The sequence below is a fragment of the Perca fluviatilis genome, chromosome 20, assembly GCF_010015445.1.
Source record: "Perca fluviatilis chromosome 20, GENO_Pfluv_1.0, whole genome shotgun sequence".
NCBI lineage: Eukaryota > Metazoa > Chordata > Actinopteri > Perciformes > Percidae > Perca > Perca fluviatilis.
In genome coordinates this window covers 32,280,119-32,305,301 of record NC_053131.1, presented here as the reverse complement: position 1 = coordinate 32,305,301, position 25,183 = coordinate 32,280,119, and the positions used below count along the sequence as shown (strand labels likewise).

The following is a 25,183-nucleotide window of genomic DNA, read 5'->3' as shown; positions in this document are numbered from 1 at the left end:
CCAGAAAAAACACACAGACACTAAACAATAACGCAACACATCTTTGCTTCTAGTTGTTCTGCAAAAACTGTTAACTCACACGCAAAAATCTGTTAAATCAAAGAAATAGTGTTGTGTCAAAATGCCTTCCCGGTGGTGTGGAGAAGCTGTGACATTATAATCTAACAATCTGACATTCAAGTACATTTCTATCCTCCTCTTTTTATATTCTTCTTCACAGTTAAAGGGAAACAGAACTAATGATCAGAGCTTAAATCTCAAATCAGAAACTGAAGTTGTGAGATTTCATCTGGCTCTTGGCTCTGTAGTAAAATATTACATTTATACATAGTAAATACTTTGTTATCATGAATCCCACTTAATGTTCCACCGCTCAGTCAACGAGACACTGATTTGACTGGGAGATTGGCAGTCGACTCAGGCTCCTTTAAACAAACTGTGGTCACCACAACAGATTTTCTTGCCCTTGATTTGGTAGTCGTGGCGTTGTTTGGTTTTGGTTGTTTGGCTTCGTGGCCTGCTTTACGTTTACCTGGCAGTCCTGGCAGTGCAGCAGAATCCTGCATGTTTATTTATATATTTGCGTCGCCGCACCTCCTTTTACACCTCCAGGCCCCACTGGGCCTCCAGTTTGGGAACCACTAACCCAGGAGGGTCAAACTCAACTTCTCTAAGGGACTGGAGAAACAGAGGCCAGACAGTCTATTAACATGCTTTAATTAAGACAAAAAAAGTCAAATTTGCCAAGAATGTTGTGACAAAAACGTTAAAAACAGCATCAGAAATGTTGTAAATAGTGTTAAAAAATGACAGAAAAAACACCAAAAACTTCTGAAAAAGCATTAAAAATAGCGCTAAATATTATGAAAAAATCCCCAAAACATCGAGAGAAAAAAAAAAAAAAAGCATTAAAAATTAAGAAAAGTGCCCCCAAAATGTTGGAAATAGCGGCAAGAATTTCGGAATTTCAGCCAATGCGGTTGCTACGCAGGTTGGGCCTTACCAAAAACCAAGTGGGATTCATGATAACCCAGTATTTACCGCTCTCTTCCTACCAGCCCCCTCCCTCCCTTCCTCCCTTCCTCTTGCTCTTAACACATCGCTATCCATCAATTAATTGTTGGCAATCAATAAATTGTCCCTGTGTGTGTGTGTGTGTGAGAGCTCTCAAGTGCATACAACAAGTGTCTCTACAGGCATTTATGTAACACAACATATGGATTTACGTCACTGTCACTATGTGTGTGTTTGTGCAAGTCTGCTTAAGACTTAACAGCTTTTTATTTTACACAAGTGTGACTGTGTGAATGTGTGTGTGTGTCAATGTGTGTGTGTGTGTGTGTGTGTCAATGTGTGTGTGTCTCTCTGCAAAACCGTTGACCTTATATTCAAATGCTCTCCTCCGTCTGTCTCTATATAACCATATTCATCACTATTAGAAATCCATAACAGCTCCATTCAGACCCGCTGAATAAAGCACTCAGCTCTCTCTCTCCCCACTCTTTCTGTGCCTTGCCCGACCCGAGCAGCCGGCTCTGGACGGCTCCCTCGAGAGCGATATTTCTCCTAACACCCACTCGGCGCTCGGTCCTTCCCGTCCTCAGACGAGCCGCACACGTGCGCCGCCATCCTGCAGCAGCGAGCGGCCCCTACCTGAGGCGTAGAACCGGAGCCGGTTCATTGGCTGAAGATTTTCTAATCAGACAAACCGTTTGGCGGAGCGCCGTCACGGCGGCAGACACGCGCGGTGCTCTGATATGCAAACTGTCAAAATCTCATTTGCCACGTTTCTTTTTGTTTGTGGCGGAGGTTTCAGAGAAAACATTGCTTCTGTGACACTGATCGCACCGGAGAACTAACAGATTAGTTTTTATCAACTGGCTGCTCGTGGACTGTTTCGCTGATTTAGAACGGAGCCGTCGTGTGAAGCCTCAGCCTTTTAAAAAGTCACAACAGAAAGCGGTAGCTTTGCTCCGATAGTGGCAGAGCGCCATTATTCCATCCGTCTTTTCAAAACAACTACAGACAGGCCAGGGTACCATCACTGGGGGTGGGAATCACAGGGTAGCTCATGATACGATACACGACACATGGCTCGAGACACCGATAATATCGCGATACAGCAATTCGGCGATAATCAATACACACTGCTAGACAATCCTGTAATGATATATCACAATATTGGTCCAACTATGAAAACAAAACTCCCGTAAAAAGGTGAAGTGTAACACGCTACAAAGATAAAAAAAAAATACTAAAAAAGAAAATGCTAAACAAATATAAGTGTAGGTGTAATAAGCACATGCTTCAACCTACACCTTTTCGGTCAGTATTGATTACAAACGAGTTAGGATGACAGGCTGTAAATTAAGATGACACTATGAAACTATATGGGTCCAGATTTTGGGCTGGGGCATCTGTTACTTTCCTCAAACTGCTGTCCGCCATCCCGAAAACCTCTTCCTCTTCTGCCAGTTAACTTACTGTATGTTCAAGTTTCCCTCTTTCATGTGCGGGAGCAGAGAAATCTATTTAGAGCGCCTTATTTCATTACTTAAAATATCGATATTTGGTGCCAGTGTATCGATTATCGAAGAAGGATGATATATTTCCATATCCATATTTTTAGCCACCCCTAACCATGACATTGGTTGCTAGTATTCATGGTCCCCACAGGGAGATTCCTAATGTTTCCAGTGACCTTTTGTCCATTCCTCTAGCACCAACACCAGGCTATTATTGCCACTTTTGCACAATAACGATCAAAATACAATGGACGGGTTTAAATGCAATTTTACTTTAGGTTTTTTCTTTTGTTAAATCACTCAAAGGCCATAGGACTTTATAAATACTTATTGTAGCATTATGTTGAGAGAAAGAAGAACAAACAATGTGGGATTTGTTCTAGCTGATTTTAATAATGTTGCTTATTGGAGACTGTAGTTAAACTTTAAGCTAACTCTTACTGAAAACCAACTGTTGAGTTAGTAGCCAAGTACAAAGTACTAATGCAAAAGGTCTGACTGTCGGCAGATACAAGAATTCAATGCTGTTACAAATACATAAATATTGATGTCATGTCATGTAAAGGGGCATTGAAGAGGAAGAATAACCAATCTCAGATACCGACGCAAAAATCCCCCTTTAGCGTCTGTACCTGAACACACCGGGTAGAGCAGCAGCTCGATCTCGGCGCTGTAAGATGACGTAGTATTAAGAGAGACGGTAGAGAGTAGTATGTAGAAAGACAGCAGTAGAGAGTAGTATGTAGAGAGACAACAGTAGAGAGTAGTATGTAGAGAGACGACAGTAGAGAGACATCAGTAGAGAGTGAGTATGTAAGAGACAACAGTGAAGTAGTAGTATGTAGAGACAGCAGTAGAGAGTGAGTATGTAGAGAGACATCAGTAGAGCAGTATGTAGAGAGACAGCAGTAGAGAGTGGTATGTAGAGAGACAACAGTAGAGAGTAGTATGTAGAGGCGACAGTAGAGAACGAGTAGTATGTAGAGAGAGACAACAGTAGAGAGTGAGCGGTATGTAGAGAACAACAGTAGAGAGTGAGTATGTAGAGAGACATCAGTAGAGCAGTGTATGAGAGAGAGACAACAGTAGAGAGTAGTATGTAGAGAGACAACAGTAGAGAGTAGTATGTAGAGACAACAGAGATAGTAGAGTGGTATGTAGAAGACAGCAGTAGAGAGTAGTATGTAAGAGACAGCAGTAGAGAGTGAGTATGTAGAGACAGCAGTAGAGAGTGAGTATGTAGAGAGACAACAGTAGAGACAGCAGTAGAGAGTAGTATGTAGAGAGACAACAGTAGAGAGACAGCAGTAGAGAGTAGTATGTAGAGAGACAACAGTAGAGACAGCAGTAGAGAGTAGTATGTAGAGAGACAGCAGTAGAGAGTAGTATGTAGAGAGACAGCAGTAGAGAGTAGTATGTAGAGAGACAACAGTAGAGAGTAATATGAAAGACCCAAAATCTGCCTAAGGAGGCAGGTTGGGGGGGTGGATGGGTCAAACAAAGTGCTCTTTCACCCAGGAGATCGGGGTTCGTGTCCCGTTCTTGTCCCGTGTCACTGAAATGTACATTTTGTAAACCCACCCATGACCTATTCATAACCCTAACTGTCCTGCTCTTGTGCCTCATGTCAGTTAAAGTTACATTTTTTAAATATTAATGGACAGAGCATGTGTGACGTCACCCATTGGTTTGTAGAGATCTGCTATGAGTCGTCGAGTTAGCCGTTACGGGCGCAGCCATTCTGGTTGAGGATGTGACGATTTTAGACGAGAGGGAGGAGTGAGGGAGGAGCCATAGATTGTCGGGCGCTATCTGACTGTGACGTTAGCTGAGAGTTGGCAACGCTGTTACACTCCACGTTACGTTATACACGTTCACTGGCAATCTGGATGCAACTGCTGCTGAAAGCTAGCCTACATAATTCGAGGTAAGATTTAGCTTCGCTAGGTTTTAAATATATCTTTGTCCCATAGTTACATTACATATAAGACCGGCCGCAGACTGTCAATCACATCATAGCCACGCCCTAAAACACCCCCTGCTTTATCGCCGATTTTAAAATCAACGAGACCATAATTAAAAAAATTAACATCATTCTGTGTTGCAGAAGACTTAAAACTAGCGATTGAGACCATAGACTCATCATGAAAATGTTTACTGAGGTCATAAATCAAGTGAGAAGTTTCTCATAGACTTCTACACAAACCGACCTCCTTTTGCAACCACACGTGTCGCCCCCTGCTGGAACTCAGATAGAATGCAGGTCTAAGACACTTCCGCATTTGCAGTACTTCGCTGAACCGGATGCTTTGTCCATTAAAATTAACAGTCTTATGTCTGAATGAGATGCTAAAGGAGACTTTTTGTGTCAGTAACAAAACACCAAAGGCCCCTGACCAAGGACCCTTGAGCAACTCTACAGGAGAGAAGAGCTCGATCAGAGACTTGGTCAGCATTTGCCACAGACTGAGCAAAGTTGAAAATAGTTTTGAGGAATCGTTTCAAAAATTACGATTCCAATGAAATCGTTCAAATATAGTTCCTAGTTTAACACTCGCAAGTTTTGGTTTCCGTAGCAACCACCACTGTACTTCCAAGTGCTTGTGTTGCAGCCCCGGAGCACAGTGATCGGCGCTCTAAAGTGTGGCTTTATTTTACGTTAGAAAAAGCCCGGTAAAACTGTAAAATCACCACAGAATCAAAATAACATTTCCCTCTTATCTGTGAAATAAGCAACCATAATCTTCAGTGCATCTTACATTCAACTCTATAAACTTATCTAACTAAGACCAAACTGTTAACCCAAAACCAGAATAAAATAATTATAATTTTTTTTTATCTGGGGAACAAATACAGAAAAAGAAAAGAGCAGTTTATGCTTGTATCAGAGGTTTTTTTGTGCGTTGTTCCAGAGTTTAGGCTCATTTCACAAAACGTCTCGACACCGTGTCAGGTTTGTAGAGATCGCTCCATAACTAAAACACTGCGGCTTCAATCACAGCACCATCTGTCTTTCACGCTGCATCTTAGCATCTAATCAAACTCTGACATGCTCAGTGAGTGTAACGGCGCGTCAGCCGAGCGCCTGCAGAGCAGAGTGAAGGATGGAAAGTGTAAATGTCAGCGCGCTCTAACCTGCTGCTCCCCCAGCTCTCTCTTCAGTCGGTTCTGCCACTGCAGCGCCTGCATCACGATCGCCTCCCACCGCCGCTCCAGGTTGATTGACAGCAGCTGCAGGGCCTCGCGGTGCTGCTCTGCCTCCGGGCCCACCTCCGCCATGGGGCCCGACTGTCCCAGAGGTGGGGAATAGCAGAAACAGTTTTGTTCAGAATTATAAAAGCGATTATCATTCTAATCATATGATTAAATGTTAAAAGTGTGCAGCAATATACTTCCTCTCTTTAAGGTTAATCTGACTCATTAAAGGTGCAGTAGGTAAGACTTATTAAACTAACTTTCTGTCATATCTGCTGAAACTGACCCTATGTTCCAGTAGAACTACATGAAGCAGGTCATTAAAAAAAAATATGGCTCCTCTGGTTCCACCTACAGCCTGTAGTGAGATTTGCAAAAATCTGCAGCTCCCTGTTCAGATGCACCAATCAGGGTCGGGTGTCTAACTGCATGTCAATCACTGCACATGCATTAATTCTCCCTTTGTGGGGGGAGGGGCTTAGGATACCTTTTTGGGCTTTAGCAGAAGGATGGGAGGGACTGAGAAGTTGTTGATGTTCACATTTTTTGGCTAAGTCCTGGATCTTCACAATCCTACCTACAGCACTGATTCTCCTGGGTTTTATGAAGGAAATATATTTAAAAAAATGTAAGAAATAAAAATGAACTCAAATGCAAAAAACAAGCCAATTTTATTTATTTTTTTTAAATGTAATATATAAAAATATTTTTCTTGAAAATTTAAATAAATTTCCGTTCCATAGTTTTCATAGTCTTCAGAAACAAACAAAGCTAATTTTAACATTTTGTTTAAAACTGGCAAAATATTTGGTATTTTATCTAGAAAATGGATTATGAAATAATAAATATAAAGTAGCAAGGTAGTTGATATATAATATATAATATTATATTATATTATATTTTATGTTTTTGAATTATGGAAGGGGTTGTCAAGTTCAAAATCACTAACTCTTCTGGGTTTTTCTTAAGGAAATATGAAAGAAATCTGCAAAAAATGCAAAAAACAAGCTAATTTTAAATTCTTTTTGAAAATGTTACCAGTAAATGTTAATATTATACAAGAATTTTTTTCTTGAAAATTGAAATTTTCTGTTCCAAAGTAGTTAGTGTGCATGCTCTGTCTTGTAGAATAAAACTAATTTTAACAATTTTGGAAAATGTAACTATAAAAAAATATTTATATCATTTTTTATTTATTTAAATACATTTCCGTTCCAAAGAAGATTGCCTACTCTGTCTTTGACAAACTCTTTTTAATTTTAACATTTTGCCAATTGGCAAAATATTTGGTATCTTTTTTGGATTATGGAAGGGGCTGTCAGGTTCAAAGCCACTAATTCTCCGGGGTTTTAAGAAGAAAATCAAGGTAATTAAAATTTTTTGGAAAATATAACTGGCAAATATGCAATATATTTAAGTATCTTTTCTTGAAAATTAAATTAATGTCCATTACAAGTAGTTTGCCTGCTCTGTCTTCAGTTTATATTCCTCTTTTTTTGGGTTATGAAAGGACGTGTCACGTTCAGAAGTTTTCTTAGATTTTTTTCGGGTCAACAGTGACGTAATAAATGTTATGATTTATGTTTGAACCCACCTGGCTCTGCTGCAGCAGCTTCTGGCAGAGTTTCAGAACGGAGGCGACTCCTCGGCGTCGGGCTCGCACCTCCGAACACAGAGACTGGGGGGTGACAGGAGAGAGAAAAAGGTCAGCCAAACGCAGCGAATATTCAAACTATTACAATTCAGATACATGAAGCATCGTCCGTGTGCTGTTCCGCAAAGTGATGCGTTTTTACATTTCTAGCTTTTTTGTAGCGAAAAGAAATGCAGTTTTTCTGTGCGATGAGGGAACATAAATGGCATTTCACACATTTACAACATCCAAATAAAGCAATTAGAAAAACTATGTCTTGTTTCTTGAACCATCAGACTTTGATGTAGTGATGTCAGTGTGTTCACAGATCACGGCAATTATTATTATTATTTTTTAAGATTAATTTTTGGGGTATTTTAGGCTTTTAATTCCACAGGACAGATGAAAACATGAAAGGGGAGAGAGAGAAGGGGAAGGACATGCAGCAAAGGGCTGCAGGTCAGAGTCGAACCCGTGGCCGCTGCGTAGAGGAGTAAACCTCTATATATGCGCGCCTGCTCTACCAACTGAGCTCACCTGGCCACAGATCACGGCAATTCATTTGGTGGAGTAAAACGAGGATATCAGGTCAGCTGAGTCAGTGCTCTCCTTTAAATCCCTTGTTGAAGGTAAGCGATGCTATCGCCGCATGTTGCCGCCTGTTGCTGATTGGCTGAAATAGTGTTTTGTTGCCCGTGCACTCCTTTCTGTTTGTTTTCAACCCCAGATTTTTTTCAGGGCACACAGAAAAGAGAGAGCTAAAGGACCGCGAGGAGATATTCGCTAAATTTGAACAAACTGTATTGGATTAGTGTCGTTTACTGCACCTTTAAAACACACTTTTATTGAAGAGCCTTTCCTGATTTTATCTGAGCTTGAACCTCCTTTAAACTGTCTTTATTTGTTGCAGAAATATTCACCAGAATGCAGGAAATTGTGCAATTCTTTGATGTTCAATATGTCCTGGGGGACGACCACCAATTGGTTACAATTCCTCCCCCCCAAAATGTTGAACCCAAAGTTACGCCCTTGACAACAGCCACATAAAGAGACTAGACCACAGGTGTAATTTACAGGGGGGATGGAGGGGTTACAACTAGGGCTGGGTACCGAACGTCGATACTTTTATGGTATCGCAAAAAATATTCCAATCCTATGAGTATCGAAAAATTCTTTATCTTTCGGTGCCAAATTTCGGTTCCAAAAGCGTCTTAGCGTGTAAGCGCAAGCTTATCTGTCCTCTCTGCATATTGACACAGAGCGGAGCTCCGAACCGAAACACAACATACACAACCGGAGAGGTGCGGGACGGGAGTAAACTGTCTGCAGTTTTGTTGAAGTCACAGAGAGTCACGGTTGGTTTCAAGTGTGGTTACAGTTTTTAAAACTTCCCGACGACAGCGTTTGCTGTGATATGATATTAATGGCGAGCCGAAAGCGGTCGCGGTGCTGTTGACGTTCCACTTCCTCTTACAAGCAGCCACAACGGTGGTTTCTCTGCCCTGATGACTGACTGACAGGCTGAGCTTGCAAGGCAAGGCACGTTTATTAATGTTACTCTGAGTGAGCAGTTTTACCAGATTTTTTTAATTTTGATAACTGTTTTGATTCACAATTAAGGTGGAAATAAAAGCTTTGTGTTTAATGTGTTTTTGTTGATGTTGAAATGGATTTTAAAACATATGGTATCGAAAAAAGTATCGTTAGGAATCGGTATCGAAACTGAGGTATCGAAATTGGCACCGGATCGAAAGATTCTGAACGATACCCAGCCCTAGTTACAACCCCCCTATTTATCAAAACTGGCCAATGCAACCCCCCTAAATATCTTATTATAATGATAAATGAAAAATATAACTGTTGTAAAACACGATGAGTGGTCGGCTTCCTCGATTCGATGTAATTGGCAAGCAAAGAAAAAACCTTTCGTCCCTCTTCATTGTTGCAGAAAAATTCTGCAGAACGCAGGAAATTTGTCCCGGCCCCCTGCTGAAACAAACGGCCTCGCTAGGTAGGTGGCGATCTCAACCCCCCCCTAGAGATCTCAGCTATTATTTCGGGGAGTAAAACGAGGACAACACGTCAGCTGGGCTCCTTCAAATCCCTCCTTAAAACATACTTTTATTGAAGAGTCATTCCTGATTTTATTTGAGCTTGAATCTCTTTTAAAGTGTCTTTTATTCTTTGTAAAATGTTTTTATCTTACTTACTCTGCACAGGTTTTTAATACAACAAATACTTTTTACCCGTTTTTGCAGAAATAGTTTTTTATGACTGCTCTGTTTTATTGTGCGGTTTTGCAAAGCACTTTGTGCTCTATCAATAAAGATTACTATTAGTAAAAAACATTATTATCACTGACAGAAATGGACAAAACTACAAAAAGAAGACCAAAGTTGTAATAAGCCGGCTTGCTCCTTTAAACCACAGTAAAAAGAATTTGTTTCCATTTCTCTTTCCGATTCTCTGCAAGTCGGTGCAGTTAAATTCAGGTCATTCATAACAATTAATTAGCATAAAGTCAAATCCAGCACACAGATCCTTGATCAGCAGTAACGGTGCGTAAAAATAAAATGACAACAGCCAGTATCCCCCCCCTCTCTGCTGCTGTCTAATAAATGCAAAATAAGGGCGGAAAAAGAAACACAAGGATTGGCAGGGCCTATTATAAATCACTATATGCTGATGAGTTTTCACACCCAAAGGTCAGCGAGTGTGTGTGTGTTTGCATGTTTGCAGGTTTACTCATGCGGTCGTGTGCACAAGTGTGTGTGTGTGCAAACATATAAACGTATGTCTGAGCGAGTGTGTGTGTGTGTGTGTGTGTGTGTGTGTGTGTGTGTGTGTGTGTGTGACAGAATCGAGGGGACAGCCTCCCTCCTCTGCAGCAGGGACCAAACACGTCCAAGCCCCAAACTATTTATGCTAATCCTGCCCGCTCGCTGAAAAGCACTTCCTTTACATTTTCTTTACATTTTCCAATAAATATTAAACACTATTACAATGAAATAGGATTCTCTTACTCTTTCCTGCACACACGCACACAACACACGCACACGACACACAGACACACACACACACAGACACACACACACACACGCGAACACACTCAACTCTTCCTCTTCTGTCTTTCATCTCCCTGTTCCCGCTCTCTTCAGTTTAGCATATTTGCGGCTCGCCTGTTGTCTAAACAAGAGATGGGGATGCAGAATACGGCAGACAGGATCAAGAGGACAAGCCCGACGCGTGTGTGTGTGTGTGTGTATGTGGTTGTGTTTGTGAGGCTGCGGATAAATTTATTCCAAACAGGAGGTGTGTATTACGTTGAAGGAGGAGGCCTCGAAACAACAACAAAACGACTGAGTGATACTCACTCTGCGCCAAAAGAACTGCAGCAGACAGCGCGGAGCGAGCGCGGCGAGATGAATTCAACTTAGATTGAAGCTGGAACAATAATTCAGCAAGTAAGAGTCGGAGGAGGACGACGGCCGGAGCTTTGAAATCTGCTCTAAATACACCGTCTCACTGAGAAATACCGTTGCTATAAATAAGAGCTGACGAGCTGAAGAAGTTCTTCCCGTCAGACTTTTGAGCGGTGGAGACGAGTCGCGTTTTTGTAGGATCTCATTTCATCCACTCGGTAATGGAATAACTTTGACACCACAGTCAGCAAACAAATGATAGCAGCTTAACAGGAGACCGAAATGATTTGCTTCAACATATAATCAATACAGCTGTTGTCACGGCCCGCCTAATGGATGCAACCCAAAGTGTATTTTTGCACTATTTTCTTCAGAATTTGTCCTGTACTGTGGTTGGGCCCTGCACTGCTACTACTATTAGTTCTAGTCATAGTTCTATTATCTTTATTGGTACTATAATTGCCACTGTTCATCATACCAACTGCAGTAATTATTATGAATCATATGTCTCCATATCCGTATATCTGTATCAGTGTCTCTGTGTCCCAACCGGCAGCGGCAGATGGCCGCCCACCAAGAGTCAGGGTCTATCCGAGGGTTCTGCATGTAAAAAGGAAGTTTTCCCTCGCCACTGTCGCACCAAATGCTTGCTCTTGGGGTGTGGGTGATGGTTGGCTCTTTGTAAATTATAGAGTGTGGTCTAGACCTACTATATCTGTAAAGTGTCCTGAGATAACTCCTGTTGTGATTTGACACTCTAAATAAAACTGAATTGAAATTGAATCCGATGTAGACTCTGACAGAGGACTGATTCTGCTTCCCCTGGTCGGAGAGATAATCAACCAATTGGAGCTTTTGTAGGGGGGATTAAAAAGCTGTGGACGTCATCTGCCAGAGCCAGAAACATAGTGACATCAGAATGACCAGACACTACTTAAAATAACAACTGTTACATCAACTGCGGCGTAGTCTCGCATGTCCAGCTTTATCTCCACATCACTGTGGCGTAAGGTCTGGCTACACCACGCTCCGGACGCAGCGACGGTGGCTCTGCTAAATAGTCTCGGAAAGGAACTTGTTCTGGTGGAACATTTGCACCCCGCAAAAGAAAACGCCTCATACAATTAATACAAGTTAACTGTTGTCACAATACAGTAACGTGAGCTATTTAAATGAGCTGATCCATGGTTAAACCTCATTATCTCTTACCAATGTATCACCGTGTGTACTTTGTCCACAGCAATCCCACCAATCAGTCCCAAAACCTCCCAGTTAGAGAGGAAATGCCCTAAACATATTCCCTGTAAATATTTACAATCATTCCCCAAAAGAACCAAGCAGACCTGCCTTGTTGCACGGTCCAAATTTTCCTTAAAACTTGCCATTTTCAGTGTGTAATGTTGCTCAGAGGTTCCAGTTAATGTTGCTCGATGCGACCGCCGGATTGTCCCTCGTTTCCGGCCAGATGTCTGTCCCCTTCCTCTTCCTTTGTGTTGATGTTCTAACCTCTGGTGGATTTGTGAGGACTATGGTTAACTACTCCTCAGATCTCTGCAGGGTAAATCCAGACAGCTAGCTAGACTATCTGTCCAATCTGAGTTTTCTGTTGCACGACTAAAACTACTCTTGAACGTACACGTTCCACCAAAACAAGTTCCTTCCCGAGGCACCGTGGCTCTGTCTGGTGCTTGGCGCCGCCCAAGACAATTGTGATTGGTTTAAAGAAATGCCGATAAACCAGAGCACGTTTTTCTCCCATACCAGAATGCTGTGTGGACTAGCCAGACCCTCCTCCGCAGCGTTGTGGAAGAAGGTCTCCACTAATCAACTGATTGGTTCCAAACAACCTCACCCCTCTCATTAGAAACCAGCTAAAATTAACAAGATGTCAGTGTGAATGAATGAATTAAGCAATGCAGCAATCCAGTCTGATCCTTAACGCATCTCATGCACATTAGTGACATAATACGTTTTAATGGATCCAAATATTCATGTTTGCAAATGTTTTATGAGAAAGTTAATGCATGCAGAAGATGTTAGGCCTCAAGGAAACACATTTTACATTGTACGTTTTACTGAGAAATGAATGTGCACTGAAAAACTTCATGAGGGTACCACGGGATAATAGACTTAAAACCACTTCTGTTTAGCAAGTGAACGGTCACTATCTGAGAACTTATGGTATGTATTTCAGGATTTTCCCTGCCATTATAAGGTTTAGGTGCAGAACCCGAGCCAAATGAATGTCACTAAAAGACTTTTCTCAGATCTCATGATTGTAGTCGGACTTCTTTAGCTTTTAAGTTTTGTCTTTAAGCTTTTTGGGTGTTATTTATTTATTAACTGCTCTAGCTTTTCATCATTTTGTGATCAGTTTCATGGTTGCAGTTTGGTTAGCAAAAGTCGTTTCCCTGAGAGTTTATTTTCAGACAGAGAGGAGGAAGAGAGAATCCTAAGTCTCTATTGTTTCCGCACTGCTGGTTTTTATGCACTGATCCCTCTCTCGTTGTCCCCCTCTCTCTCTCTCTCTCTCTCTCTCTCTCTCTGGCGGGTCGAGCCTGGCTGGGCCCATATTGACTCAGAGGGCTCTACAGACACAGTCGGACAAATATTTGCTAAAAAGCTTTTCTTCCAAAATACATGGAAAGCCGTGGAGTGGCTGCAGAGGAAGATACAGAGAAAGAGACAGAGGATGTAGAGGGAGGGATGAGATGGACAGAAAAGCCCCGAAAAACAAGTGCGAGATAGGAGACGGAGGGGAAGAGGAGAGGCAGTGTGAAGAGAGAATCAGAGAGAGACAGAAGATTGAATGAAGTTACAAAGAAAGAGACAAGGGGGGGGGAGATAGAAAAGATAAAGACAAAGACAACAAAACAGGAAATTAGAGACTCTGGGGAGTTTATTCCACGGAGCGCTTATGTTTTCTCGCACCGCAGTTTTCCCAGGATTAGGTTGGCACCTAAATCATGGTTGCAGCTGTCGCCGTGGTCCTGCTAGGCGCCCTGCTACGCTCTGCAGTGCCCTGCTATACCCTTCTATGCCCTGTAGTGCCCTGCTACGCTCTGCTACGCCCTGCTACGCCCAACAAAAATCCGACAAAAACATTTAAAAAAGCGTCAAAAACGGCGTAAAAACTGACAATAAAAAAAAATAAGCAACAAAAACATCCTCTCCCCCCAGAAATCCTCTTTTTTTTAATACTCTAGAAATTTAATCCAAGTTCTCTCAGGGTGTAATGTTGTTTCTGTCTTCTGTGTTCGTCATCTGTTCGCGGTTAAATTCAAGGGCGACTAACAGGAGACACAAAAAGAACAAGTGATGTCTTTATCTCTCTCTCTTCATGTACTTCTCCGTCTGTCACTCAACATCCTCTTTCAGGAGGAAGGGGTGACCGACTCTGGATAAACAAAAAGAAGAGGATCTACTCTCCCCTTTCTTTAATTCCTGCTTCTCTCTCTCTCTCTCTCTCTCTCTCTCTCTCTCTCTCTCTCTTTCTCTTCTCTTCTCACTCTAAAGCTCAATCTCTCTTCTTCTCTCCCACTCCACCCCCCCTCTCTCTCTCTCGTTCTTAAATCTACCTCTCCTAAAAACAAAATCCTCTTAACTCTCCTCCACCTCCTCATCTCCACAATCTAATTACCGAGACCTGCCGTGAAGAGAGAGAGAGGGAGGGAGGAGAGGATAGAGGAGAGTGGAGGTTGTTAGTGTGGTTGCTATGTCAGTGGTTACTGAAAACACTTTGAAATGAGAGTGAGACAGAGAGAGAAACAGGACTGCGACTAGGCAACATTTGAAATGTGTTGATACTAAAGGCCAATTTATGGTCCTGCATAAAATCGGCAGCGTGGGTGTGTAGATTCGGACCCTATGCCGTAGCTGCACATGCACCCCCTAAAGGTGCCCTGCCACACGTATTTCATGACTTTGTCATAATGTCTGAAGTTCTACCATGGACTCTGTAACATTTTTTGTGGAAGAAAAGCCTTGGTTACCTTGTTTCAAGCCATTCTAGCGTGGTATAGAAAGCCTGCAGGAAGACTCAGCTCGATTTGTACCAGTTCTCATTAATATTCAACAAGCTAAGCTGCTTGACTCTGATTGGCTAACAGCTAGCCAATGAGAGCCTGGCTATCAGCGTCCTTTACTCAGTGCAACTGGGTGAGCTCATGAATAGTAATGAGCTCAGGCAGTATGATGTCAGACTGACCAGCCTTTTGTGATTGGTCTGATTTCTCTGATTATTTCTGTTCAGTGTCTAGAGCTGACAGAGGAGCTAGCAGTTCATTTTCACATTCACCACATAACACAATCACATATGGACCTAACAGATTTCCAAAAATGCAAGTAAAAACGTTTTTGTGTGCACCTTTACAAAATGTAACTACACGTCGCTCGGCCGTAGCTTGGTAGCTTTGACTCATTTCCTGGTTCTCCTTCTCCATAAACAACATGAAATCAAGGGGAGGGTTAACTTTTCCTGCTACAGATTTCCCAGAAAGAACAGCGGAGACACTTTGTTTCTCTCACTATGACTCTAGAGTCGCTACTCGCTCCGAAGCTAATCGCCGTCACTCTCTCACCCGCTCTACCACACACTCCCCACACACACACACGCCGGCCCTGCTATTCTCTTAAAGAGATTGACGCACACACCAACACCGCTCTGTGCGGAGCCTCCGCAGAACCATAAACCAAGCTTAAAAACTTACAGCGCTGTGGAGGAAGGTCTGTAGCGCTGTGGATGAGAGAAAAACGTGCTCTGGTTTATTGGCATTTCTTTAAACCAATCACAAGCATCTTGGGCGGTGCTAAGCGACGCACGGAGCAACGTTGCAGCTGCAAAACAGCCTCTGGAAGGAACTTGTTTTGGTGGAATGTGTGTACGTTCAAAAGTAGTTTTAGTCGTGCAACAGAAAACTCCGATTGGACAGATAGTCTAGCTAGCTGTCTGGATTTACCCTGCAGAGATCTGAGGAGCAGTTAACCATAGTCCTCACAAATCCACCGGAGGTTAGAACGCCAAAACATTGAAAGAGGAAGGGGAGGGACATCCGGTCGAAAACAGTGACATCCGGCAGAATTTACGGCGGCAACGGAGCAATCCCTGAAAATAGACTACTACAATCACGATTAAATTATGTTAAATCAACATTTCATTGAGTACTTTGAAGCTTAAGCTTAGTCAAATATTGAGTGCTAAAACACGAGCAGCTGCAGAACAACTTAGCCTAAATAAAATAAATCAGAAACTATCCAATCAAAGACTCCCAATCTGATGAGATATTCAATGCCACTGTTTTTGATATTTGGTGGAACACATTTCACTCGATACCTAAAAAAGTACTGAAGCTTGTTTTACGCAGCCTCAGACACATGGAGGGACGGAGTATCAGGCACACAAACGTATGGACCCACAGTACACAACTCAGGTACGTATTTGCAAATGTTTATTGCAAAAAGTCAGAATAAACTCACAGGCAAAGGTATCCAAAAGTGGCAGGCAAAAGGGAAAATCCAAACACAGGCAGAAGTCGAAATCCAAGGAATAAACAAACAGATAAGCACACTAGGAAATAACGCTCGAAGGCTGTACACAGGGGAAGCAGACAATCTCGCACTGGGGTAAGGGGAAGACCGAACTTAAATACACTAAACAGAAAGGACAATGAGACACAGGTGCAAAACATTAGGGCGGGGATAAACAATCACTGACAACAGGAAGTAAACAGACAACACAAGAAGCAACAGGGAATGTGAACATAACCCGAACTAAAAACGAATCAAAAACAAAACACAAACGTGACAGAGGAGCGGAACGTGACACGGAGAGTAGAACTTTAACGCACTAAACTCATCGTTTAGTGCGTAATAATCAGCCTCCGAGTTATATTTTGGAGTTGGTGAAAAGAAAGTGTCAACGAACCGGTGGAAGAAGATGGCCGCTGTTTCAAATACTAATATGATAGATTCAACTAAATAAAAGGAGCCATACACAGTGTGTTTGTATCTGGTGTCGCGTCTTAATGAAAATACACAGCAATATGCAAAAAGCGCTGCTAATTCAGGCTCTTTAGATCACCATAACAACATAATTCATGTAAGTGTCTGAAAAAGGCACGTTGGAAAGGCGGAACAAAATGGCGCAAGGGCGACAAACACATTGGAAAGGGACAAAAACTGCGAAAAAAGCGACAAAACATAGAAAAAAAAGGGACAAAAACATAAAAATAATGTCGAAAGAAACAACAAAAAATACCCCAAAAGCGACAAAAATGTCAGAAATGCATGAAAAACAAGTGTCTGATCTGCCACCTGTACGGTTAAGGTTTGTTTAGACACAAAAATGCCTTCAACGCCTTCAAACTCACCAATCTGTTACTCCTGGATCATAACAGACTCAAAGCAACAACTAATGCAGCCTATTTTAACATCTTATACAAAGTTAAAAGACAGGGGAGCCCAGATGAAGTGAAAAAACTAAAATAAAAATCAAAGGAAGAGGGGAGGCCCCAGCGAGTCCTTTGCAGCGGCCTGCGTTCGAGTCCGACCTGTGGCCCTTGTGCTTCGTGTCATCCCCTCTCCTTCTCTCCCCCTTTCCTGTCTATCTACTGTCACTATATAATAAAGGGAAAAGCCCCCAAAAAATTATCTTTAAAAAAAAAAAGAAAAGAAAGGAAGACAGAAGCAAGAGGAAAAGAAAAGGAGACGATAACAGCCTCAGAAAGAGACAGACAGACAGACAGAAAGAGAACATAAAATAAAGAAAAAGAATTGAGAGATTTTAATAAAGACTGAGCCAGAGAAAGAAAAAACAACTGAGAGTGAGGACGAGAAGGAGAGAGTACAAGGACAAACTGTAAAGTACGGAGAGACAGAAATAAAAAGAGAGAGGGAAGGAGAATTTGGGCTGCTTGTGCGGTAACCCAGTGGATATTCCAATCAATTACCATTAATTAGAAATCTCTGATTAATTCTATTTGTTAATTAAGTCAATTAAAACATTAAACTGTCTCACACACTTACACTAATTCTCACTAGTCATCTCTACACTCATCACTCTACCACCTCTCTCAGCTACACCAACTCTGTCATCTACATACTCTTCCTCATCTCTCTCTCTCTCTCTCTCTCTCTCTCTCTCAGCTACACCAACTCTGTCATCTACATACTCTTCCTCATCTCTCTCTCTCTCTCTCTCTCAGCTACACCAACTCTCATCTGCCTACTCTTCTTCATCCCCCTCTCTCTCTCTCCATCTCAGCTACACCAACTCTGTCGTCTGCATACTATTCTTCATCCCTCTCTCTCTCTCTCCCTCAGCTACACCAACTGTCGTCTGCACACTCTTCCTCATCTCGCCCCTATTTAGCCTCACTCTCTCTCCCTGTCTCCCTTATTTCTCTCCTCGTCTGACATTTCTGTCTTCTTTCACTCCCTCCCTCACTCACTCTCATCCATTTTATCCTCTTCTCTTCATCCTTTACTTACTATCTCTCGGTTACTTCTTAGTTTCCTTTTCCTTTTTTTGTCAAAAAAGGTGACCAAAACTTCAGAAAAAGGCGACCGAAACGTTGAAAAACGTGACAAAAAAACCCTCGTCTGACATTTCTGTCTTCTTTCACTCCCTCTCCTCTCCTCCATTTCATCCTCTTTTCTCTCCATCCTTCACTTGCTATCTCTGAGTTACTTCTTAATTTCCTTGTTCCAGTTTCATCCATCTGTCTGGCTGAATTTATAAAAGTGAAATCCCCAGTTTGCCTCTGGAGGTTTGTGCCCAGAGCACGTTGCCATTGAGCAGGAGGAGAGTTTACAAATCACTTCCTTCAGGGCTTGGAAACAGAACATCTTCTACTCGCAACCTTGGCCTCTAACCTCAAGGCTAGGGATTCCCAAACTACGGTCCAGGGACCTCCAGGGGTCCTTGACATAGACCGGAGGTACAGTAAACACCAAATCTGCAGACTTCCTCCTGAGATTTTAAGGCTTGTTTTGGAGGGAATAGGAAAACCCCCAAAAAAGTGTCAAAACATAGGAAGAAGAGCTGAAAGATTCCAAAAATATCAAAAGAAAGAAAAAAAAAAAAAAAGTCTAAAAAATGGAGAAAAACATTGAAAATGATCACGAAAACTGTCGAGAAATAAAAAAAGATATATGTTTTTACTAACTTGTAGTTTGTCCACCGTATATGTCTTAGGATGGATTTATAACCTGAAGATAAATATATATATAAAAGTTTAAAAGCATCAAAACTATGTTTCTGTTGGATCTCAGCGACTGTTCTTTAAAAATAATCAGAATTTTCTCTGATGATGTGCTTTGTATCACTTTATAAGTCTTCTCGGAACGGGTCACAAGACATTATGCGACGAAACTTGATGCCCTGCCTCCGCTGACCCAGAATCCATCTGTTTTCCCGCTCTGTAGTTTTTAACATCCCATCTACAGTGCTTGCGAAAGTATTCGGCCCCTTGAACTTTTCCGACCTTTTGCCACATTTCAGGCTTCAAAAATAAAGATATAAAACTGTAATTTTTTTGACGAATCAACAACAAGTGGGACACAATAATGAAGTGGAACGAAATTTATTGGATATTTCAAACTTTTTAAGAAATAAAAAACTGAAAAGTGGGCGTGCAAAATTATTCAGCCCCTTACTTTCAGTGCAGCAAACTCTCTCAGAAGTTCAGTGAGGATCTCTGAATGATCCAATGTTGACCTAAATGACTAATGATGATAAATAGAATCCAGCTGTGTGTAATCAAGTCTCCGTATAAATGCCCCTGCTCTGTGATAGTCTCAGAGGTCCCGTTAAAGCGCAGAGAGCATCATGAAGAACAAGGAACACACCAGGCAGGTCCGAGATACTGTTGGGGGAGAAGTTTAAAGCCGGATTTGGATACAAAAAGATTTCCCAAGCTTTAAACATCCCAAGGAGCACTGTGCAAGCGATAATATTGAAATGGAAGGAGTATCAGACCACTGCAAATCTACGAAGACCCGGCCGTCCCTCTAAACTTTCAGCTCATACAATGAGAAGACTGATCAGAGATGCAGCCAAGAGGCCCATGATCACTCTGGATGAACTGCAGAGATCTACAGCTGAGGTGGGAGACTCTGTCCATAGGACAACAATCAGTCGTATACTGCACAAATCTGGCCTTTATGGAAGAGTGGCAAGAAGAAAGCCATTTCTTAAAGATATCCACAAAAAGTATCGTTTAAAGTTTGCCACAAGCCACCTGGGAGACACACCAAACATGTGGAAGAAGGTGCTGTGGTCAGATGAAACCAAAATCGAACTTTTTGGCAACAATGCAAAACGTTATGTTTTGCGTAAAAAGCAACACAGCTCATCACCCTGAACACACCATCCCCACTGTCAAACATGGTGGTGGCAGCATTATGGTTTGGGCCTGCTTTTCTTCAGCAGGGACAGGGAAGATGGTTAAAATTGATGGGAAGATGGATGGAGCCAAATACAGGACCATTCTGGAAGAAAACCTGATGGAGTCTGCAAAAGACCTGAGACTGGGACGGAGATTTGTCTTCCAACAAGACAATGATCCAAAACATAAAGCAAAATCTACAATGGAATGGTTCACAAATAAACATATCCAGGTGTTAGAATGACCAAGTCAAAGTCCAGACCTGAATCCAATCGAGAATCTGTGGAAAGAACTGAAAACTGCTGTTCACAAACGCTCTCCATCCAACCTCACTGAGCTCGAGCTGTTTTGCAAGGAGGAATGGGCACAAATGTCAGTCTCTCGATGTGCAAAACTGATAGAGACATACCCCAAGCGACTTACAGCTGTAATCGCAGCAAAAGGTGGCGCTACAAAGTATTAACTTAAGGGGGCTGAATAATTTTGCACACCCAATTTTTCAGTTTTTTGATTTGTTAAAAAGGTTTGAAATATCCAATAAATTTCGTTCCACTTCATGATTGTGTCCCACTTGTTGTTGATTCTTCACAAAAATTACAGTTTTATATCTTTATGTTTGAGGCCTGAAATGTGGCAAAAGGTCGAAAAGTTCAAGGGGGCCGAATACTTCGCAAGGCACTGTAAATGCGGTCTGAAAGTCAGCGGCATTCGTTAAGGGCTTTTAGAGCAATTCACTGGAAATGGAAGCAGACAATAAAGTAAGCTGTACCTCCCCCACTCACTTCACCGCCGCCGTGTTTATGGCGAAAAAACCTGGCAACCCCGAAGCATTAACATATCAATTTAGTGGTGCATTTATGTTTCCGTTTTTAGATTTCTCCAGAGTGGCTCGTGATGAGGTCAGAGGTCACTCGGCCCTGACGTGGTGCTCGTATAAGACAGAAAGGTGGTCAGAAGGGAAGCAGTAGGAGCCTGGCTGACCCCAGACCCTTCTCAGCTCTAACTGAGAGGGGGTCTGAGGAAGCTTCATTCACAGCCCATTTCCAAAGGGGGCGTCACCAACGGACGCCGCTCAAATGCCTTTTAAATCTGAGCAAGCCCAACTCACATCTGCACTCGACTCACATCAGGTAGTGACACCTGTATTTACGGAGTTACAGTCTCACATTGCCGGCTCTCCACAGCGCTGTGAGTGGCCTATTCAAAGTCTGTTCAGAGTCTTCTAGTGTCTGGCAGGCGTTCGTTACATTCCACTACCGCCCAAAGGATGATGGGAACCGTGGTGCCAAAACTCAAATTAAAATAGGAGAAAACAAAGAGCGATACAATCCAGGCTCAGACGTGCAGTAACTCTGCTTTTAAAAATATCGGTTTGGTCGTTTTATTAAAAGGAAACCTCGGTGACAAAAAGCTTGGCGGCCTTCTTGTGAAAGTCAAAATGGATTACAGCTGACATCATCGGGGCTTATTGATTATTGTAAGTTATTAGCTGCACACACACGCACACACACGCGCGCACACACACACTGCGACGTCTCAGGGATGAAAGCTTTACTCTTAAAATATTCAGCGGCATTAAACAAATGGAGGATATATGAAGTCTTTGCGAGAGAAAGTATTTACTGTTCTCACTAATGCAGCCGAGCCGACGCGCCGCGCAGAGTTAAAACGCTGCTATCAATAAAATCCAATCTCCTTCCGTCTGTCTGCATTTCTCCGTATATTCGTCTTTACAACTCTCTCTCTCTCTCTCTCTCTCAGCCATCTCTCTCTTCCCTGCATTTCACTTTACAGGCTGTTCTCTCCATCTCTCGTTTAGTTTTATTCCTTCTTGATCGCTCTTTCCATTTTTCCCTCTCGCTAGCCCTCAGTTTCCTCTCTTCCTTAACCTTCTCTAGCTCCATCTTTCACCTTGTCTTCATCCACTACATGTACTCCAGTACTGTACTTAAGCACAAATGTTGAGGTACATGTACTTTACTCGAGTCTAGTCTTTTCTACTCCATTACATTCATCTGTTACAGCTTTAGTTACTATTACTTTGATTACACTACATTACATTACATTCAATTACATTCATCTTTAAATTTAATTAATATTACTTTATTACATTACATTACATTATATTACAGATTACTACACTACATTACTTCAATTACATTACTTTAGTTATAGTTACTCCACTACATTCATCTGTTTACAGCTTTAGTTACTACTTACTTTAGTTACTCCGCTACATTCATCTGTTACAGCTTTAGTTACTAGTTACTTTAGTTACTCCACTACATTCATCTGTTACAGCTTTAGTTACTAGTTACTTTAGTTACTCCGCTACATTCATCTGTTACAGCTTTAGTTACTTTAGTTACTCCGCTACATTCATCTGTTACAGCTTTAGTTACTACTTACTTTAGTTACTCCACTACATTCATCTGTTACAGCTTTAGTTACTAGTTACTTTAGTTACTAGTTACTTTACACATTCAGATTCCTGCACACAGAACACATGTAGTTTATAAAATCTGATGTTTGATTCTAAAGTAAACTAGCCAATAATATAACAGCTACAAGTCACGCTGAGATGATGAGACCATTAAACACACAACTGTCTGTGTGTCTGTGTCTGTGTGTAGACCATTAAACACACAACTGTCTGTGTGTCTGTGTCTGTGTGTAGACCATTAAACACACAACTGTCTGTCTGTGTGTGTGTGTGTGTGTGTGTCTGTGTAGACCATTAAACACACTGTTTGGATCCTTTACTCTTTCTACAACGGGAGGATTCTTCTTTACTTTTAATACTTTAACTACATTTTCCTGATGATACTTACAGACTTTTACTGAAGTAGGACTGTAACTTGTAAGAGGATTTTTACAGTCTGGTATTAGTACTTTTACATAAGTGAAGGATGTAAATACTTCCTCCACCGCTGTCTTCATCCCTTGTTTCTCTCTCTCTCTCTCTCTGTCTTTTCCTGCTGTTTTAGCAGATGGTGATTTTCTCTTCCGGCTCTATTTGTCTCTCTCTCTCCTTACCGATGTCTCCGGGGCCGTGTTTAGTTTTCTATCACGGGTATCACGACTCGGATAAATGTTAGGCTCCGAGTCGGTGAAACATCTGGATATTAGAACAGATGTTTGGCCTTTCATCGCCCCTGCCTCCTCTGTAGAAACTCCAAACCTCTCAATGGTTTTGTTATTGATTTTTAAAATGTTCAGGTAAAAATGAAAGATGAAGTGGGTTGAGAAAGGTCTTCTACGTCTTTAGTAGGCGTGGGCCGGTATTAGATTCTGACAGTATGATAACCAGTCCTTCCAGAGTTTTTTTGTGATTAAAAATCCTTGATTATGCGGCACGTTTTCTTAAAAAATGCGATGGAATATGCGGGAAATTTATGCAATTTTATGCAATGAAATTGCAGGAACTTCCAAAAACTGCGTTTTGATGAAAAAGAGAATGATGTTCACGTCGCATAATTACGTCACTTCATAACGTTCCCATGGCAACAGGGGAAAATGGCTGCTCTTGTGTGAAGTAAACGCAACATTTTTCAACTTTCTGCTAAGATATATTACGGGACTTTTTTGCAACGAAAATGCGGGGATTATGAAATCATGCAAGCACCGCATATTTTGCGCGGAAATCGGCAATTTATGCGGCGAAAGTGTGGCGTATTTGAAAATGCGTTGAATTATGCGATTGCATAATCACGTTTTTCTGGAAGGACTGGATAACCAGCAAAAACATAACATATTTCATGAGAACAGGCGGAAATATGTTATGTTTTATGTTATGTTATGAATTACAGTGCTTATCTTTTTTGCTTTTCGAAAAGCAAAAAAGATAAGCACTGTAATTCGTATGATTTCCACGTTGGTTTTTTACTGTGTGCACCACATTGAGCGCTGCTGTATAAGAACGCTGCTAGCTGCGTAGGGGGGATGTCGGATGGGTGGGCGTTAACATACAGGACTTTCAAGCCAAGTTTGTTGGTTTTTTGTTTATGTTTATCATTTATTACCAGTGTATTAAATATCCGAAATAAACTACTAAGCCATTTAAAACACTCTGGATTTTCTGAAAATGTGTTTTTTTTCCCATTTCTGCCTTAATTGGACAGGGAAGCAGAGAGATATGAAGGGGGGGAGACATTTAGGAAAACCGTCACAGGTCAGATTCAAACCCTGGACCTTCTGCGTCGAGGAATATACCTCTGTATATGTGCGCCCGCTCTACCAACTGAGCTAACCGGCCACCTGAGGACAACCATGGATGTCTAATAAAAAACTGGACTGCACTTCTGGGGGGGCGTGGTCACAACACTGAAAACATGACAGCTAAGCTCATGAAAAGTTGAGATTTCAAAACATAAAATATAACTGCTTTAAAATGTCTTCTCAATCTGCTTCATTTTCTCCATCGTCTGTTTTCCCAATTCTAGCAGGTTAAGTCGTTTTCTTCCATTTTTTTATTGCCATCCCTCTCTTCTCCTATGTCCTCCTTTTATTTATCTTTCTGTTCCTTCTGCCTCTTGTCACTCATTGCGTTCTCTCTGCTTAATCTCTTCTTCTTCTCTTCTTTACTCTGTGCTTTTGATTCTCTCTCTGTCTCCACTCCTTCAAGCAGATGAAAGAGCCGAGTGTTTTTCTTCTCCTCCCGAGCAGATGAAGATGAAAGTCTGATCGTGTTTGTTGGTGGGGTTGCCGCGGCAACGTCTCACCTGTTTGCTCGCCTTCAACCCCTAACGAGCAACTCTTAACGAGAAAACACCTCTTCAAAAAACACCAGCGGGGCGTACACAAAACACACACACACACACACACACACACACACACCCAAGGAACACAAATTGAACAACCAAGAAACACACACACACACACACACACACACGGGTATAATCAAAACACACACACACACACACACACACACACACACACACACACAGCCTGTGTTCTTGGCAGGGAGTCGGCGGATCTTTAATCCTCATCATGCAGCAGGTATCGATATCAGAGCCTCGCTGT

General features: G+C 41.8%; 1 protein-coding gene across 7 annotated transcripts in view; it reads right to left on the bottom strand.

Moving 5' to 3' along the window:
* The window catches only part of akap6 (A kinase (PRKA) anchor protein 6), a 292,609-nt gene that overhangs the window by 34,984 nt on the left and 232,442 nt on the right, over positions 1-25,183 (bottom strand). For all 7 annotated transcript variants that reach the window (XM_039785655.1, XM_039785652.1, XM_039785658.1 and 4 more), the window contains 2 exons: positions 7,315-7,398; positions 5,661-5,813 (listed from right to left, as the gene is read on the bottom strand). In XM_039785655.1, coding sequence (XP_039641589.1) covers positions 5,661-5,813; positions 7,315-7,398 — 237 coding nt within the window. The remainder of the gene's footprint in view (positions 1-5,660; positions 5,814-7,314; positions 7,399-25,183) is intronic.